At 40.4% G+C, this 17,527-nt stretch overlaps 1 protein-coding gene across 3 annotated transcripts in view; it reads left to right on the plus strand.

Moving 5' to 3' along the window:
• FGD4 (FYVE, RhoGEF and PH domain containing 4) overlaps positions 1 to 17,527 on the plus strand; it is a 106,649-nt gene that overhangs the window by 25,237 nt on the left and 63,885 nt on the right. The window contains exon 1 of one of the 3 annotated variants that reach the window (XM_069003117.1): positions 4,331 to 4,352. The exons of 1 other annotated variant lie outside the window; for it this stretch is intronic. In XM_069003117.1, the coding sequence (XP_068859218.1) occupies positions 4,343 to 4,352 (10 nt within the window). In that variant the 5' untranslated portion in view covers positions 4,331 to 4,342. Of the gene's footprint in view, positions 1 to 4,330; positions 4,353 to 14,073; positions 14,155 to 17,527 lie in introns of those variants that run through there. One more of the 3 variants, XM_069003114.1, reaches the window with a different exon arrangement.

A 17,527-nucleotide genomic window follows, 5' to 3' on the forward strand; every position in this document is an offset into this window, starting at 1 on the left:
AGTCTTACGAGAAGATCATCATTCAGATAAATAGTTTCAGTTCTGGAAGAGGTAAAAAGTCATCACTGCCAACCCCTCCCCCACTCCCTCCCCACAGTCTCGTGTCAGTCAGACATGGTTGACAGAAAGGCTTAACAAAATACTCTGACAAATGCCTCAGACACGTTGCAAGACAACAAAGATGTTCAAGCCCAGTGCAGAAGAGACCAAAGAAATTCTTGGAGAAGAAAAAACTGAACAGTTTTTTCAGTTGATGGTGGTGAAGCTTTTTTTTTTTTTTCTTTTTGTGGTTTGTATACACTTTTGTTATTTTTAGTTTTTAAAGGTGTAAGTGTATACCACAGAGCTGGTCTGGCTGCAGTAGGTCTTTCTGTGTGCAACTCATTTCAGAGTCATAATGAGGATTCCCTAAATCATAAAAAAGATTAGGAAGCAACTAAAGAATAAGTAGCAGTGTTTGCAGTCTAAAATAGTGAGTCAGAGTCATGGGTGCAGGGGGCCATGGGCTTGGAAAAATGCTGGGCAGCTGTGCAGAATCTTCAGTAAAGGGAGAGGGACCCAAATTAAAGTGGGTGTCTTTTTCGTGTGTGTAGGGGTGCTTTCCTTTTTTTTATTTTTCTTTTATGGCATTGCTCTTAGATGAGACCAACACTTCTTTATTGAAAAGCAAATTTAGAAAAAAAAGTTCCAGTGTGCATTGGCTGAATAATAATATAGATAACATAAAGATTTTGGCACAAAGCAAACTTAGAGTAAAGCGCTTTTGTTCTTGTTTAGCTCTGTGAGTAATTTCCACTTTATTTGACTCTTGCTGCATGAAAATATCTTGTGTGCTGCCACTGCTGATTAATATTTTACCATTTTAATTCAGAGGGACACGTACAGAATGTACAAGTGTAAGGGCAATCAGATGTTGACAACCTGATGTGATTTGATCATGATTAATAATAACTCTGCAGGGCCTGGCTTGTTTATAGCCTTCAAACCAACCAGCCAAACAGCCTCACCACCAGCACACTGCCCCCCCATATTCTCACCTTCTCTGATATTAAAAAACTTCTGTGCTTATGTGCATGCCAGTGTTCTCTAGCAGCTCCTCTTTTGCTTTCTTGCTTTCAAATCTGAGCCAAATGATGGATTGGACTGGAGGAGCTTCAGTTTTTGTTATCAAATTTTTCTGTTTCAAGGAGTTAGCTCTTTTTTTTTTCCAGTTGGCTGCTCTACTGAAGCTGGATATTGAGTAGATGAGTGTAAAATTCTGCTAAGCTACTGCTTCCAGAATGTCTGAAGCTTTGTCCCTTTTGCTGTGATGTAACGTATGAGCAACCTAACACCAAAGTACTCATTGATTTTGGTTGTTTACTAAAAAGTTTTTTGAATATAATCAAACATAACTATTGTTTTGTTATATTCCTGGAAATGGGAGAGACCATAGTGGGGACATGGAAACATTCCTCTGAACACACATAACACTTTTGCTTATTTTGAGTTAGAGGTTGGTAGCCTTCCTAAAGCAGCATTCAGTGGAGATCCTTGCTGTCAAAGAGGAGAGAAAAAAAGCAAGAAATATTTACTATCATGTATAGTGCTTAATACATAGGCTTCCTGTATAACCCAAAAGAACTTCTCTGATCTTTCTGCTTCCAAATCTAAGCATCATAATCCCTCAGATCTCCAGAGAGATTACTGAGGAAGACAGTAAGGCTTCTTATGGTTCACAGTGTCCTCATAGTCTAAATAATTGTGATTAGAATTTCTTACAGCTACGTCTTTAGTGTTTCTTGAGCTCTTTGTGAAAACAAAAGGGATGAATTTTCCTTTTTAAAAGAAAATGTTGAGCAGTCTCTCCATTGAATAGGTGACATAGGTGTTTCTATCTGCCAGCTGGTGCTTTAGAGGGAGGTGGCAGAAGTACAGGATGTGTGTTGTGTTCAGAGGAATGTACTCGAGGTCAGTTTAGCAATCATCCACTGCTGCTGGCCTGTGTTGAGTCAGCTGGAGTATTTATATCCGTTTTTAGCATCACTTCTGATAAATCACAAATGTAGATGTCTTTGCTGTGACAAACACATGTCTTAAATTTGAATGTGATAGATTTCTTCTGAGTTAGGGAATGGATGCATTTTGGAGATCGGTTGTTTTGGATCATGTAGGACTGAACAGAAAATCTTTTCTGGGGTGCTCTGTCTTCATTCTGTAGCTTCCAGGTATGAATGTCACAACTCATTAAAGTTTCTACTTGTTATGGAATAGAGGGACTGATTAACAGCTGAATCTGAAACCTTTTAGACTACAGATTTTACTATATTGTGTCCCATGATAGTGTAGGATTGCCTTAAAATTAGATATTAGATTACAATTTACTGAAGCAATGGAAACAGACTATTTCAAGAGCCAAAAAAAAAAAAAACCACCCAGTTTTACAATGTAGCCTTAATTACTTGTCATAAAAAGCTTAATGGAAGCTTAAATAAAATAACATAAGTTTAAATAAATGACAATGTAATATATGATATGATGTTACTAAATTCTATTTGGTAGTCCAGATGAGTAAGTGCTCTTTGCAGACTATTGGATACAGGTGTTTTCCTGTTGATGACAGCAGTCACTCCTAATGGTTATAGTGCTGAAGTCAAAGGTAACTCTGCAAAGTGAAAACCACAATTTTTCTTTCATTAATTTCTGTTCAGCTATTACTTCCTTCTACAACCTGAAATTTCAAGAAGAAAGAGTGTGGAAATTTAATGTTTCTGCTGTTAAGGTTGCAGGAGGTTGCTAGAAGTAATATGACCAAAAAGATCATTATAATTCATACTAAGCTTTCAAATTATAGATTCAGAGCTTGAAGGAAAGGGTCAGAAGGGTTTCTGGGTGAAATAAGAGACAGTACTGAGAGATGATGATGTTTAAACTCCATTTTTTCATGGGAATGCTGAGGATCTTTGCCCTGCTGGTATTTAGGAGAAAATGAGAGTGGTTGATTTACACATTATAGCATCAGATAGCTTTCTCCTGAAGAACCATTAAAAAGAACTGTATTCTTCTTTCTCTTCTATTAAGCTGAGTTAGGTATAATGCATGCTTCTGATGATGTAGTTTTCTCATATTTATCTTCCCAGATGGATTAGATATGCCAATTATGCTTCAGGGCTGGGTGTTGGACTGTGTAGTCTCCTGTTATGTCTTCTGTTTGTGTATTTATAGAACTCTTATTGATCATTAAATATCAATTTTCTGATGTATGAGTTCTCACATTTAATGAAGCAGTAGTACAGTAGACACATACTCCCCTTTTTGTTAGAACTCTTGGTTCCTCCTGTTGTAAAACATATCATTTAGAGGAATGGACTTCTACAGAAGCTGCATGGAGTGGGTTGTGTGACAGGTGAGTGTCCGACTGTCTAGAAAGCTGCTGGCATCATCCATGCCTAGTGCTACAGGATTGTATATTAAGAGTTTGTTTGCTTTTATTGAAGCGTGGTGAAAGTTGTCAAGTCTTTTTATTCTGCCTGAAAATTCTCTAGTAGTATTTCAATAACATTACAGTCAATGCAGAAAAGAGTCAGGAGCTTTTGGCAGTCAGGGCATGCTTGTTTCTGTGCTGAATTTTGCATGCTGCAAATATGTAGCAGTAGAAGGGTTGGAGGCCTGCTGCTGAAGTTGGGTATAAAGAGCAAAAGGATGAGAAGCAAAAATGGAGGAACAAATTACATGACCTGTCTTGCTTACAAGTTTCCTGCTGCAGGAAAATAATAACTCACTACTAGACAGTTTATTACTGTGAAAAAATAGTGAGGCTACAAGTGGAAGTAACTTATAGAAAGCCTTTCTGTGAATTTATTCATGTGTTTCTAGTTCTTCACAAACTAAAATGCAGGACTGCTCTTCTGCACTGAGTGACAGACATTCTGCATTGCTAGAGCTGCTCATTAATCTCTTAAGAAGTGAGGGTTCCTAAAAGGCCTTAAAGGTGAGACAAGAATATAGCTTCCATAATGTGAAATAGAAAATAGCTATTCTTGACAGTGCTGAGACAAGCAAATCCTGATGTGTAAGGATTTTTTTTTCCTTTTAAAGAAATATTTTAAAGATACATTTCCTTTGACATAGGTGCCCACTCACACAATCTGCTGTTAGTATGTGTTGAAATACTTTTCGTTGGTTATTTCCTGAGCTATGTCACTAAGTTATGAAATTCATCAGAACTTCCTTTTACATAGAAAGAGTTGATAATGCTCATTCTTTGTCCAGTTTAAGGATTGCCTCCTAGATAAGTAGGCTTGCACAAAATCACTGGAATGTAAGGATTTCTGCTTGTGGCACTGGCATTCCTATATAAAGCATGGGTAGCTGTAAGTAAGTGTCTTTTGTTTTTGTGGTTTTTTTTGGTTTTTTTTTTTTTTTTTTTTTTTTTTTTTTTTTTTTTTGTGGGGAGGTTAAATTTTCCTTTAATAGTTTACTGGTTTTTAAGTAAATATATATTCTCTGGGAGAGTCTCAGAAATATTTGAAAATCAAGATATACATAGTTTTTCTCATCCTGGCCTGTAGCTGATATGTGTATAGATCTCTCTTAAAGAATTAGAAATCAGCAGGAGGCCAGTAATTCTCTGATAGCCTGTGACCAAACTTTTCTGTGTAAGAGTGAATCTGTGGTCTAGATCTCGTTTTTCTGCTGATATCAAAAATAAAGGTTGTTTCTTGCTGTTGTTGAGGACCAAATTATCTGCCAATGTCCAAGGGCAGTTGCACTAAACTGAATTCTCATGGCTTGGATAAGCAGCAGCAGCAGCAGAACAATAATGTGTTGATTCAAGGCAGTTACCCCTACAAAGAGAAATAGAGGCTTGTGACCTTCGTCATTGCACACCATGGACTTGTCTTCGAATTTGAACTTAGTTTCTGACGCTTTCCTGACCTTTCCTTCCTATTTTTCTGTCACATGCAGTCTGAGAATAGTGATGATCTTTGAAATTATGGATGGAGACAAGGGGTGAGTGTCACTATGGCCCCCCCACATCATTACCTTGCAGTGCATTGCCATAAGTTTTGTTTGAAAGCAAAGTTTAGGTAATACTTACATTTACTAGAGTGATGTTTAAATATATAAACATGTATTTATAGATATATTTATATACATCAAAATACAAAATATATCCTAGCTGTTTAAAATGAAAGTACAGGCAGACTGGATGGAAAATATTTCATTGCAGTGCATATATACACTATATGTACAAATTTGCACTATATTGTATTCTTTGAGGAATACTGAAATGCAGTTAAGTATCCATCCCTGTTGGTACTGCATTCTTTTGACTCATTTTTCTCACCAGTGCAAAGACAATCAAAACTTCCAAAGTGTCTCTAGATTTTTTTTTAGCGAGCAAGATCAGTTTATTAGTTCTGTTTGGTGCACATGTGTCAGTCTTGCTCATTTCTCAGAATGTGTGGAGTCTTTCTTTGTAGGTATGTCTTGATTTATGCTGTTTTATTTTTTTTTCCCTTATCCTTAGGTGTAGTAAGTGCAATTAAAGGCAAGCTATGGAAAGTCTAGGCCTTTCAAGGTACTGCAGTGACTCATGTGCTAATATTCTTTTCTTTTTCCTTGTAGCAAAATAATAAAATTCTTGCAAGATGCCCCTTTTTTGCATTATATGTTAGTGGCAGTAATAATACAAGCCTTCATGAGGTGCTTGCTGCCAGTAATATGGTACAGCAACAGGCTGTACTGGGCTGATTACTGTTACTGAAAATAATCTGAAATAGAGATAATGACCTGCTGTATGCCTCTAGTGCCATATGTCTGTCCTGAGTCCACCTGGAAGCCCTAACTGGGACCAAGACCCCCAGTATTCATCAGAATTTTCTAAACAGTTTCTGGCAAAACCTCTTTTTCCTTTTTTTCTTTCTCCCCACCCTCCCCACCATCCCCCAGATGTGAAACTGGTTGCTTATTCTTGTGGGAGGAGGTAGACTGCAAAGAACTCTCTGAGCCATTGAGATATAAATAAAAATAAAACCCAGGAGTGTTTTGGGTGGCTCCAGTGGAACACATGGCTACTGTTGGCTTAAGTGGCCCCTGTAAACTTGGGTTTTGAAAAAGCTAACTCTCTTGTGTGAGCTAGCATGGGAGGTAGGTGGAATTTTTAAGTTTTGTTGGTGTAGTCTTGTCAGCTACCAGTAAATCCCGTGATGCTACTTTTCCTTCCTCTTGTCAGTGGAGCTGTCAGCTGTGGGCATGGAAGGAGCATGCTCCAGGTTTGCCTTATCAAATACTCTCCAAAATGAGGTTTCTTTAGATGGCTTCCTGCTCTGCTGACCTTCTGGCTAGAGAAAAGCAGGGTGTATTGTAAAATGAATGTGTTGTTCTGAAAACTGGTACCGACTGCCCAGAAAAGTGCTTATTTGTGTTGGATCTGGAACGGATGTCTCCAGAACTCTGAAACCTCTGGCAAAGCGGTGCCTGATGAGTTTGGAGAGGAATTTAAATCAAAGCAATGTGTGTTATATGAGTGGGTCTGCTAAATGCATTTTAAGAATTTTTTCTGCATTCTTTGCCACTAATAAGTTATTCACCTGCAGTGGGCTAAAGCATGAGAATGCTGATGTAATAGTTAGTACTGCTCAAATACCACTGCTCCTGCTGTACCTCAGATTACCTCTGCAAAGCCTAACTTCAAGTTCTCGAGTTATAACAACCTTTTTTCTTTGCAAGTTAGTTTGATGAAGTATGAGAGCTTCCTGTATCTGCACAGAGGAGACAAGCACACTGAATAACCGTAATGCCCTGAGTGACTTCATTGTGGTAGCATCAGTTTCTCTGTGTTTCCTTACTCTCCTACTGTTGTTGGTCTTTACTGTGGGTTAATTTATAGAGGAGGGAATGTACAGGCCATTCTTCTCCCAGAGATAGCATTTCTATCTTTGTTTTGCCAGTTCTGCCCAAGAGCAGTCCTCCAGTTCCTATACAGACTTTTCAGAATTCTTTAGTGAAGCCTAAGGAGAAAGGAAAGCCCCGTGGCCACAGTTCCCACCCATGTGCTGCTCTGATGTCTGTTCTGCTTTCATTGGGAACTTAACTGGTAAATAAAAAGCACAGCGCAGAACCCCTGGGGTTGGGCTCTTCCCCAGAGCTGGATTTACTCTTGCATTGCTCAGAACCACGTCCAAAGAGCTGTCTGTGATCTCTCTTTGAGCCTTGTGAGTCTGAGCTTTGGCTGGCTCAGCTGTCAGACGCTGAATGTCAAACCTAGGAGGCTGCTGCTTTTCCATGGAAACACTCTGTGAGATTGCAGAAATAATCAGGCATGTCTGGTGGTTGCTGTGCCCTATTGTTGAGTGCTTCCAGACAGTGAACTGAATTGTCCTACCTTGACACACTGAGTTTTCAGCTGAAATCTGCTCTACTTTTGTCATCCCTCTTGCTTTTTTTTCTTGATTGAATGCATTAGTGGGACAGCTTATTCTGTTGTTGTGAGGCAAGCCTCTTGATGTTGGCTTTCCATTTCTCTCTGTTCATGCACAACTTGCGAAACCAAATCCATCCCTCTTGCTTCTGGGTAGGTACCACCAGCGTGAGCTCTCTCATGCCTCGGATGTGCAAGGCCTGAACTGCAGTGTGCTCTTGAGGGAGCCTGTGCAATCACAGATTCTCCTAAGCAAGTCTTCTGTGCACTACATTTTGCTGCTGACATAAAAAGAATTCTGTGTTTACAATATAAAATTCTGTTAATTAGCTGTGTCTTTATTATCAGCCATTTCCAAGAGGATTTTCTTTCTAGAGGAAGGGGCTCTAATCTAGAGCCTTGGGATGGGTGGATTTTCTTGAAATTAGGTTTTACATCATTTTCTTTCCATAATACTTGAACATTATATTTATCAATGTGCCTGGATAACTCTAGACATGCTTTAGTACTGGCTTTATGATGAAATGATGTCTTTGCTACAGGCATTACTAACTGGAAGGCACTATTGATACAGCTCAGTGGGAGAGGTGCCATAAACTGCTCGGAAACTAAAGCAATTCTGGTTTACGGGATGTGTTTCAGTGTATTGGGCTGGTGCTGTGCCTGATCTGAAAATAACTATCTTTGGAGAAATAACAGTAAAAGTCTTGTTTCTTATATTTCTATAAGGCATTCATTTTCATAACTTGAAAGTTATTCTGGAGGACTGCCTATGAAGGAAGGATAACTTTCAGGCCTGTGCACCAAGCAGGTCACTAAGATGGCCTAGTACAACTTCTGTCCGTGTTTCTTTGTTGTCCTTTAATGATAGTTGCCAAAAATAAATGTCCACAGGAACAGCTGTTGTAACACTGGAAGAAGGATTGCTGCAGTGGATGGAGGCAGTGTCATTGAGCTGGTGAGAAGGAGAGAGCTCATCTCCCTGCTGCAAATCCCCCTTCTGTAAACAGTAGCAGTTTGGAAGGGAAAGGTTCATCACTTGAAACGCTGACATCATGTGAATCAAACACTGCCTGTAAGAACAAAGCAAAACCAGCTGCCCTTTCTTCCATGCCCAGCACACATCTCCTCTCAGGACACCCTCTGAAAGAAAAATAAATGCCATAGTCTTTTTTCTTGTGACACTGAGGAGCACGTGCCGGTGTGAAACTGTGAGGCCTGAAATCGCTGGGGAAGTAACGGGAATGCAGCTTGCCAGGCCTGAGGTCTCCTTTGCTGTGCATCTGCAGAGCTGCTGCTGAGGAATCATTTGCTGTCTGCAGGGCTCAATTCATTGCTTTCTGTCTGCAAAGTACCATGGTTTTTAGGAAAACAACCAGTTGAGGGTAAGGCAGGAGAGGCAGTGGAAGTGTGGAAGCCCTTCTGTGCTTATCACAAAAAAATGCTAAATCTTGGGGTTTTGGGAAAGTAAGAGGGAATTTTGCAAATTTCAGCCTTTATACTCGATTAAAAGAAAAAAAAAATTGTAATTCTTAAAATGTAGACATCCTGCTTCCCTTAAGGTGAACTTCTTCAGTACTAGATGGTTTGGAGCTAAATGGAATACATGACCATTTTGTCCTGCTGTGCTTGGCACTGGGGAGGCTGCACCTCGAATCCTGTGCTCAGTTTGGGGCCTCTCAACTACAAGAAAGACATGGAGGGGCTGGAGTGTGTCCAGAGAAGGACAATGGGGCTGGTGAAGGGTCTGGAGCACAAGTCCTCTGAGGAGCAGCTGAGGGAGCTGGGGCTGTTTAGCCTGGAGAAAAGGAGGCTCAGGGGAGACCTTATTGCTCTTTACAACTCCCTGAAAGTAGGCTGTAGCAAGGTGGGAGCTGGGATCTCCCAGGTAACAAGTGACTGGACAAGAGGAAATGGCTTCAGTTTGCACCAGGGGCGGTTTAAATTGGATATTAGGAAAAATTTCTTCACTGAAAGGGTTATCAAGCATTGGAACAGGCTGCTCAGGGAAGTGCTGGAATCAGCATCACTGGAAGTGTTCAAAAAATGTATGGATGTGACACTTGGGGACATAGGTTCGTGTTGAATACAGTGATGCTGGGTTAACGGCTGAACTCCATGCTCTTGGAGGTCTTTTCCAACCTAAACAATTCTCTGAGTCTATATTTGTACTGAAGTTGATTTCTCTGTAGAAACAAAGGTGACACTATCATAGAGAGCAGATCAGTGTTCTGTTGTTTTACTTTGTCTGGCAGTAAATGTTGCAACTGTCAGGACTTACAAGCCTATTTTAGTAGAACTCTAAAAAATGGTGTAACAAATGGACAACAACTTGAAAACATGCATGTCTGAGGCCTGACATGTCACTTACTTAGATGGTTTTAGTTACAGCTTTCAAATCTTATGCAGACAATGGTGACTAACTGCTGTCTGTATGCCTCATTCTGATCTCACATAACTTGTTTTGGCCAAATAGATTTCTAAGTGGTCATTACCAAAAAGACCCCTCCCTTATCCAATTTGAAAAACAAGCATTTCTAAAGCCCAGTTTCAGACTTCAGCAACCTGAACAAAATGCCTAAATCTTGGTCTATCAGATAGACTGGGACTGGAGAAGCTGAAGCACATGGTGTCATTGTTGTGAAAGACAGGCCTTTCAATGAAATCAATTCAGGACACAGGATGTTAATATGTTCTTTATTTTTCATTCATATCTTCCAGCTAAAACCAGTTTATTCCTAAACTTCCAGCTGTCTCTTAGCCAAACGAGAAGGGGAGATGACTAAATTTTCTTTTCTTTGTCCCCTCCTTCTTAAAATAATTTTGAATGTGCTGTTTTCCTCTGTCCTTTTCAAGTAGTTTGAATAAAACTTTTGATATATGTACGGAGGATAATTTTTTTAGTGTTGCTCCATATATGATACCTACTGCTTCTGCCAAAGACTGTTGTGTGTCACATTGTCCCTTCCTTTGTGTGATGGCTGCTCCATGTAGTTTATTTTTTTTCCATTGTATCTGTGTAAAATCGGACCTAATAATGAAAGAAATTCCAAGTAAGAAGCTGAAATGGATTCTGACTGCTGTTGCCCTTCATTCTGCTAGCAATCCTCCTATAATGAGTACAGCTAGTTCTTGTTCAAGAACAGATGGTCTAAGGGTTTTTATGGTGCATGGAACAGGTTTTCCAATACCAAGATTGCTTATAATATTTCAGTAAACAACTTAATTTTTAAATACAAAGTTAGAATTAACATAAATCTAGAAAATTGTTTTGTAGGAGGTGTCCCTTTCATGATGAAAAAAAGACTGAAACTGAAGTTGAATCCCTATAATTCAGAAGTCAATTTGCTAAGAATTGTAATTGCTCCATTTTTAACCCTGGAAATGCATAAATACATAAAAATCTATAAATACATCAAAACTAACTTCTGAGTCATGGTCTTTATTTTTAAGAGGAAAAAGGAAATGCTACTGGCTACTGGTGCCTTCCATGATTCTTTAATACTGAAAACTTTTTATTATTAACAGTTGGCAAGTCAAATAAGATATTGGCTTTCTTCCTGACTTTATTTTACTGTTGTTGCTGATGGATAATTAGGTTTGGTGTCCATATAAGCTTAAGAATTTTTTGATGATGTAAAGATTACTTATTTAGAGGAAGAAAATGGATTGAAATTAGCAGCATGAGTCAGAATGATCTACTAGTCCTGGAGGGCAAGTTGGCAGACCTGGGTTTGGTCCTACACCTGTCACCAGTATCCACAGTGCCCTTGTGAGCTCTGTGAGTTCCTTCTGAAATCTGGGTCCTTTTCAGCTTTCTGTGGTGGGGACTTTGGTGTGGATTACAGATACTCTTGTACTGCCAGCAGGGATTGGAAAGGCTTCCAATGGTAATGCACCAGCAGTTTAATAGTGGTGTCTCTTACCAATGTGGACTTCATTGGGCTTGCTGCGAAACAAAATAAACATCCTTGTGCAGTGAGGACGAGGAAAACTGAAAATTTGGGTGGGAGGAGAGAGAAAAGAGCTCTGTGCCTGAAACCACTTGCAGAAGAAGACGTGTTTTTGTGATGGTGGGGTCCAGCTCAGGGTTTTTCAGTCTTTTAAAGGAACAAAAAGCTGTTCTGCAGGACCAGCTAGAAAATTAAAGGTGCCATTTAAAGGAGAAAGGAAACCATTTTCCCTTCCTCAAAAGAATAGTTTGCTAGACGTAAGTTAGCATGCAGGAACCTGAGGTCCAAATTTGTCTCAGCTTTAAGCAAAATTACCCACAGGTTTTTTGACACGCCATTAGTCATAAGTGCTGAGTGGTTTTGAGAGTGAGGGAGAGAAAGTTTGAGTGAGTCAAGGCTATTGTATATTCAGTATTTCAAACCATAAATACTTTGAGACTGTGCAACTCATCAGTATTTAAAGCCTTAATATGTTCTTTTAAAGCCCTTTTATTTTGCAGAGAAGATCGTTATCAGTTGGATGTGAAAAGCCACTTCCCTTTTCCCTGCAGACAGCATCAGTGGGAATTCTCTGAGCTGGTGCACACACCTTTGCTGTAGGTGTGGAGCTGTGCAGGGTCTGGCCCGGTGAGAGCAGAGGTTTCAGGCACACCTTTGATACATTAAAAAAAAGGCTTTTCCAGACACGCCTCTCCTGGCAGTGCAGCAGAGAGACAGGGCAGTTTTGCCTGCTGCTGAATCAGCATTGATCTCGGCAGATGCAGAGCAGATAAGCCTGACAGAAGCCCTGAGACCAAAACAGAGGGTCTGTGCAGTTCTTGTTGAGCAATAGATTACGGTATCTTCAGGGGAGCAATTTCAAAGTCCGGGAGATAGAGATCAGGCAGCAAACGTTTCCATCGTGCTGAAATCAAACCCATTCAGGGGAAATAAGCCTGCCTAAAGAAAATCATTTTGTCAGGGGAAAAACAGATCCCAGCTAATTTCTCTGAGCGCTCTGTTTTAATAGCAAATAGCACTCCCGCTTAGCTTCACCTCCATCTCAGTGGGTGTTTTACCCCCTTTTGCCCCGCAAATCGCGGGGAACAGGCAGAGCCAAGGTTAAACCTGGTCACAGCTTTTGTTCAGGTGTCGTGCCTGCCTGCGAAGGCAGGTCACCTGCCAGGCATGCCCAGTCAGCCCTAGAGCCGGCTGTGCCTGCGCTCAGGCTTTGGGAGGCTGGAGCACAAAGAGCGCTTGTTGCCCCGGTCCCCGGGAGTCTCCCAGTGCTACCACTAGCTGGGGAGGACTGGTTACCATGGAGGCTGCCATCTGTTCACTCCCTGCTGGAATGTGATTATCCTCGCTGGGTTGGGAACCAGCAAAAGCAGGGGAGCGTGTGCTGTCGGCAATTATCTGCAATGGAGTGCGTTAATGGAAGGCTGGAATTAGCTAGCTGGAGGAGCACATAAAAGGATTTTACCAAAACTGTTAATGATTTCTAGCCAAGAGGAGCAAGCTTTTTGCAAGGTCGGTGCTAAATGCATTTTGTATGTAGGTAATTTTTAATTGATGTAGTGGCTTTAAGATTTGAGGATGGCAGCACCACGGAAATAATGCTTATTGTTGGGAGGGTGTGGGGGGATTGTATTTTAAGGATCTTTGTTTGTCTGTTGCAGTTCAAGCAGTTTAATCTGGGGTAGTTAAAGTAGTAAGTCAGAACAATAACTGGCAGAACTGACACAAATGGAGCAATTCATATCTCTTGTCCTTATGAAGTGCTGTTTGCTGCCAGATCTGTTTGATTTACATGTCTTTTCACGCTGATTGCTTTTTGTCTGAGTGATTTCTTTTTGGATGTGAAACGTGTTTGGTTTTCGTACTGGCATGAAGGGTGAGACGAGAGGGAAATGTTCGAGCAGAGCTGCTGATACAATGGATGTTTAGGGTGTTATATGCAGTTTGCCCAGAGGAAGCAGCGTAAGGGAGGCAGAATGCAGGAGCAGGTTTTCCACTCCTCGTTCCCACCCTCTGTCCCTCTTTCTAACTCCCCAACTGACCAAACATTTCGGACTATTTCTCTATAGAGTTTAATTGTACAGAGACTTAACATGAGTTTTCAGGATTCTCTGTTTTGATTTTCAGGATTCTCTGTTTTCATTTAAAGGGGAAAATAAAATTAGAGGTATATCCTTGTAAGGTTTTCTTGTCCTACAAAATACTTTTTTTGCTGTGTTGTAGGAGCTAGGAGTATTAAATTTTTTCAAAATATATGCATGGTGAACATTTTAGTTCAATTCAGATTGCTGACTTAAACGAGGGACATTAAAAATTTGCACCCCAAAAATGCAAAATGTTACTTCAGCAGATGTTCTTAGTGGCATATGGGCTTTCCCTTTTCAAATAAACGTCTCAAGCTGCATCCCTCTTGCCAGAACTGCCATTTTTATTTGGTGCAGGGGAGAACACTACTAGAGGCTTATAATTAAAACTGTGTCAGTGCTAATTCAACCTCTGTGGCCTCTGCTTTTATCCACTGAAAATGTCAGTGCATTGGAGTCTGGATGGAAAGTTACTGATAGAGTTAATAAGCCATGATTGCAACATATTTGACTAAGATAAATTTTTAACCTACAAGATGCTTTTCAAGTCTTGGTGCCTAACAAAAGTGTGTGTGGGAGGTTGAGAGGGTTTTTATTTCTTTGAGTACTTTAACTGTTTGTGGTGAATGAGCTTTTCTTGTGCTCGTGGGAGGCTGGTATTTGTGCCTGAAGTCCTTTCAGACAGCATGTAACACTCTCATGTTGGTGGAACTGGGTAAGCACTCTTAATGGAAGCTGCATCAACTTGTAATTAAAAAAAAAACCCTTTTAAAAATTCCCTTCCTTCCCCAGAATTTAAATATTGCATTGCCTTTGAAGTTGGTGATTTATGCAAAACGTGCTCTTAATGGGCTGCAGTGGACTTGTTCCCACGTGCAAGTCTCACAGGTCTGTAATTGCATTGTCAGAAGGAAAGGGGCAGATTGGCTTTGGTGCTTGGAAAGAGATTAGACTTTCACCCTTGAGGTGTTATCGTGGACCTGCCGGGAGTGAAGGGCAGCCCTCCCAAGGTTATACTGCTGTGGGATGTGTTTCTGCTCCCTGCTCTGCTTCGAGGAAGGCACACAGGATTCACTGTCACCGCGTGTGAATTATTGTCTCGTTGGCAAGTCTGCACAGAGAGCAGCAATCCTGTGGGCAGGAAGGTAATGGCTTGTGTACCCTTTCCGGAGGTGATTTCTCCTGATTGCTAACTGGGGCTGTGCTGAGGAGCCTGCTTTCCCACTGCCTTTGCTAAACGTGTGTCAAGGATAAATAGGGGACTTTACATTCTGCACTCTCCAGCTCCTGTATTCTCTGATGGGCACCATGTAAACATCCAAACAGTCTCGAGCTAAGAAATTTTTTGAATTTCTCTCTTGATTGGTCTATATGTGTCTGCTGGATACTTTTTTATTATTAAATTTTACTTTAGGTCACTAGGTCAATGTTGATTTGTCGATACAGGATTTAAAGGCTAGACACTGTTTAATCCGTTTGAGCATCTGGCCTTCCATAGTAGACATCCCATTTCCATATAAGAGAGGAACTGTTAAATGTCTGTTGGAAACTAATGATTTCTTTTTAAAAAGGCTTTTTTTTTTTTTTTAATCTTTGGTAGATTATTACAAGTGGCTCTGATGTTTATGCTTAATGCAAACAAATGATTGCCAGTGTAATCTGCTACATGATCTCTTCCAGGAGATTTATTCTAAAATATGGGCTTTGGGGGCCAGCAGAGATGATGGGTCATCCTGAGTAGTGATTTAATTTGGGTTATTTTAAGAGGGTAAGCTAAACTTAGGTACATTATCTCCCAATAAAAGGGCATTTTGAATGAACTCTCAACTAAATAGTGTCTAGAAATAAAACCTAGTATATAATGGGGTCATAATAATCTTGTTTATAGTGTCTGTACTCACTAAGCTCTCAGGAAACTTGTCGTTAAATGGTAAAATCCTGAGTCAATATATAAGAAAGTGGCTTGCACATAAATGATCACAATTGTTTTCTTCAAACAGACAAGTCTTTCTGCTTTTCTCTTGACACATGACTGTGGAATGCTGTTTGACATGACTTGGATTTATTTATACATTGTGTCCGGGCTGCTGCTTGGTGGAGGTTTTAAACACGCTTAGTTTTCAATACACTTTGTTTTTGCTGTTTACTGGGGTATGGTGAACATTAAAACAAAAAAAACCAAAAACCAAAAAAGCCCAGGCTCCTCACTGTCTCCTTACAGCAGCATGGCTGTTTCAAGGTTAAAGCCTGCAGCTCCCTCTGAAGGGCCAGCTGTTTTGGAAAGTCCTGGTGCCTGTTTACAAACTGTTCTCTTTGCAAGTCCCATGGAATAATGGAGTTCTCCAGACGCTGGATGTGGGAGGATAAACCTGCTGACACAGGCACTGGTGCTGTTGGTCTGTTTGCTGGGCCTTAGTAATGTAAAATTGCTGGTGCCTTTTATGCTTTGTATGGGTGGGGTCAAAATGCAGGCATTAACACTTTTTTGCCCCACGATGCTGGAAAGCGCTGTACCAGATTTTAGAAAACATCAAATTGGTTGAATTTGTTCTAAAGCAGATCACCATCCTAAACTTGTGCAGTGAGATGACGAGTAGCTAAATGGGAAAGACTGGCAGATGAATTACATGTCTGTGAATTGTGGTAGGGCTTTTTTGTCTTTTCCTGAGGGGCTTGCATTTATACAGAAGTACTTTTCTCCTTCCTTGAGGTTCCACCTTGTTAAGGTGTCTAATTGAAGGACCTGAAGACTCAGAGCTGTTCTGCAAATAGTTTCAGAAAATATTCCTCCCAGGTAATTGTTATTCAAAGTTGGAAGAAGAACAGGATGGGAAGAAATGACTGCATGCCAGCAACAGAATATCTTGAAGTGGAATTACTCCTTTTTTTTCCCCCGCAGTTCATCCAGTTGCTCTTACCATATAATTAGCTGTTCATTTCAAGTATAAAAATACTACTTGGACTTGTAAGAGCCATGGGAATTGTTTACTTTTTGATGAATATCTCAGCAAAGTAAGTCCTTGAGTGCATTTGGGAATGTGGAGCTCGGGACTGGAAGGAGCCATTTGGTCCTGAGGGGTTTTTGTATGGGATTTCCCTGCTGCCAGCCTCAGTCACAGGTAGCCATATAACTTACCTGTCATTTAGATGTTCAGCAGGCTTTTCTTCTGGCATATTGTGAGTCACAGACTCTTACTGGCTATAGGAAGTAAACATTAAAGAGAGCTTTCAATTCTGCTAAATGATGAGAAGCCAGTGTTACCCTGTGCTTCAGAAACTGAACAGGAAAGGTTGAACTCATTGCCAGTGTCATGAGATCCCTGTCAGTAGAAAACTCGAGCAGGCACTTTGAGAAGTGAATTCTGCTATCAGGATGATGCTTTCTGGGCTCAAGCCAGTCTCCAGTGCTTTAGAAGAATGGTAACCCAGGGCAGCCAGATTTTGAATCAGAGGGAAGAATAGCCTTCTAGTCCTGGCAGATGGCTAGCAGAAGTGCTTTTCAAGTAGAACTGCTTTTCCAGCTGCTGATCTTTGGAGAAACCTTCATGGCAGTTTTTGTGTACTTCTTCTTGACTATCTGTAGACATTTTCTGGCTTGTGCCTTCTTCAGACTCCACATTTTTGCTGCGGTTTTTCCACTACCACAGATGCACTTTACCTTCATGGAGAGGGTGTAGGTGCAGCTAACCCTGATATTAAACAGTGTTGTAACTTGTCTGTTCCACATCTACTTGTAGTAACACTTACCAAAAGACAAAACAAAATCCACATTCAGCTGCCCAGTTAGGTGTTGGTGTGGTTATAGTTCTGAGTATCTGTTTTAATTTTGTTAGCTAAGATTGAAACAAAGGTTTATGCAAATCTTTTCAGCAAAGGCTTATGAACTGGGGATTGAGGCTGCAGAAGACCTGAATTACAGACTTTTCTACAACCAAGGGTTTTGTTTTGAAGGCATTAAGTAGTGCCATGGTTTGTGTGGTGTATTCCCTGGAGAGGTGTTGAACATAGCTGCTGTTTGAGTAGTAGAAGGAAAATTAGCTCAAGAGATGGTAATAGTACTTTAAAGAACAACTTGATTCTGTAATGAG

Source organism: Aphelocoma coerulescens, chromosome 1A (genome assembly GCF_041296385.1).
Source record: "Aphelocoma coerulescens isolate FSJ_1873_10779 chromosome 1A, UR_Acoe_1.0, whole genome shotgun sequence".
Taxonomy (NCBI): domain Eukaryota; kingdom Metazoa; phylum Chordata; class Aves; order Passeriformes; family Corvidae; genus Aphelocoma; species Aphelocoma coerulescens.